This window comes from Astatotilapia calliptera, chromosome 18, assembly GCF_964374335.1.
Source record: "Astatotilapia calliptera chromosome 18, fAstCal68.1, whole genome shotgun sequence".
Lineage (NCBI taxonomy): Eukaryota > Metazoa > Chordata > Actinopteri > Cichliformes > Cichlidae > Astatotilapia > Astatotilapia calliptera.
In genome coordinates this window covers 28,978,751-28,980,128 of record NC_137439.1, presented here as the reverse complement: position 1 = coordinate 28,980,128, position 1,378 = coordinate 28,978,751, and the positions used below count along the sequence as shown (strand labels likewise).

General features: G+C 44.3%; 1 protein-coding gene across 1 annotated transcript; it reads right to left on the bottom strand.

The window, feature by feature from the left end:
• Window positions 1-174: 174 nt before the first annotated feature.
• Window positions 175-1,251, bottom strand: c18h14orf119 (chromosome 18 C14orf119 homolog). Its single transcript, XM_026150899.2, has 2 exons — window positions 586-1,251; window positions 175-501 (listed from the first exon to the last, which is right to left on the bottom strand). Exons 1-2 carry the CDS (start codon window positions 973-975, stop codon window positions 328-330), a joined length of 564 nt encoding a protein of 187 aa, XP_026006684.1. The 5' UTR covers window positions 976-1,251; the 3' UTR covers window positions 175-327.
• Between the last annotated feature and the right edge of the window lie 127 nt (window positions 1,252-1,378).

The following is a 1,378-nucleotide window of genomic DNA, read 5'->3' as shown; positions in this document are numbered from 1 at the left end:
TTTTGTTTATTCTCGTTATCAAAAAAAAGTGTTTCTTGTCCATGTTATTCCAGATGTGTTAATTGCCTCACAGAAGAGCTAAGCCTGTTTAGATATTAACCCACAGCTAGATGTTAAACCTGTTTATTTACAAATTCGTGTCAATCAATTAAAAACTTTAAAAAAAACCCGGCGGAGCAGGCATGCAGAATTTTATTTACAAAACGTATACGAACACTACGATCTACAAGAAGGCTAAATTTTCTACAAAGAGACTCAGAGAATGTGTTTTCCACACCACACATCACCCCTTTATTACTTGCTTTTCTATCACAATGCAAACATTGCTCAGTCTCTTCCTGCTGTACCCGCTACACTCCTGTAAAAGTGGGTAACAAAATCCGGGTCCCGCTCTTCCAGCATGTGTAGGAAATGATTCCTCTCCTCTTCTCCCCAAGACTCAAACCACTGCGTCCACAGGCGGAGCTGGCATTCAAAGATGTTTGGAAGTTTGTCTTTAACCTACACAGAGGAAGAAAGCGCCAGTTATTTACTAGAAATGGCACTCCTCTCCAGACCATGTGTTTGCAAGTTTGCATAAAGTACCTGGAGAGTGCTGAGTGAGTCTAGGAGGGTGCACACTTTCCCCGGCACAGCTTTCCCCAGAAGGTCCTGGAGAAACCGCTCCCTCTGAACGGGAGTCCAGCTCTGGAACCAGCTCAGGACACACCGCTGCTCCTGGAAGGTTACGTAGGAGATGGGTTCGGGCTCTCTAACTTGACCTGCACTCGGAGAAGCGCAGGACAGCTTCTCGAGGCTGGGAGGGCTGACTACACCTTGAGGAGCTGGGGGAAATTCACCCAAGCTGGGAGAAGGGAAACTTACAGGGCACGTGAACACTGGGTTGGGAGAACTGCACAGGATGCCTGCAATTCCTTGATTGTCAGTGGGCTGGTGTTGACTTGAGCTTTGACTGACATAATTAAACCACGACATCTTAAACAGCTCAATAATCCATTTAGCTTAGCTTAACGTTTTGTTTAAGGAGCACAAACGGGCGGGCTCTGACTTTAAAGTCGCTATTGCTAGCTAATAACTACCTTTAAGATATGGAGTTGTGACTCCCCATTATTTTAAAACGTATATCAACTCACTACCGACATAGTCGAGGTGCAGAGAAGCCGAACGACAGTCACGTAAATCCAGAGCTGCTAACAGGAAGCGGGGGTGCAGTTAACTAGTTGTGCTGTGTAGGAAGTCAGGTTTGCGCAGATGTTGCGCAAGATGTGGCGCATACAACATCTAAATATAAATACCATAATTTTTTAACGATGCCATTTCAAGTAATACATTTGGCTTATGAAAGTAATTTTGGTTTAGTCTGGGATTTAAAATATTT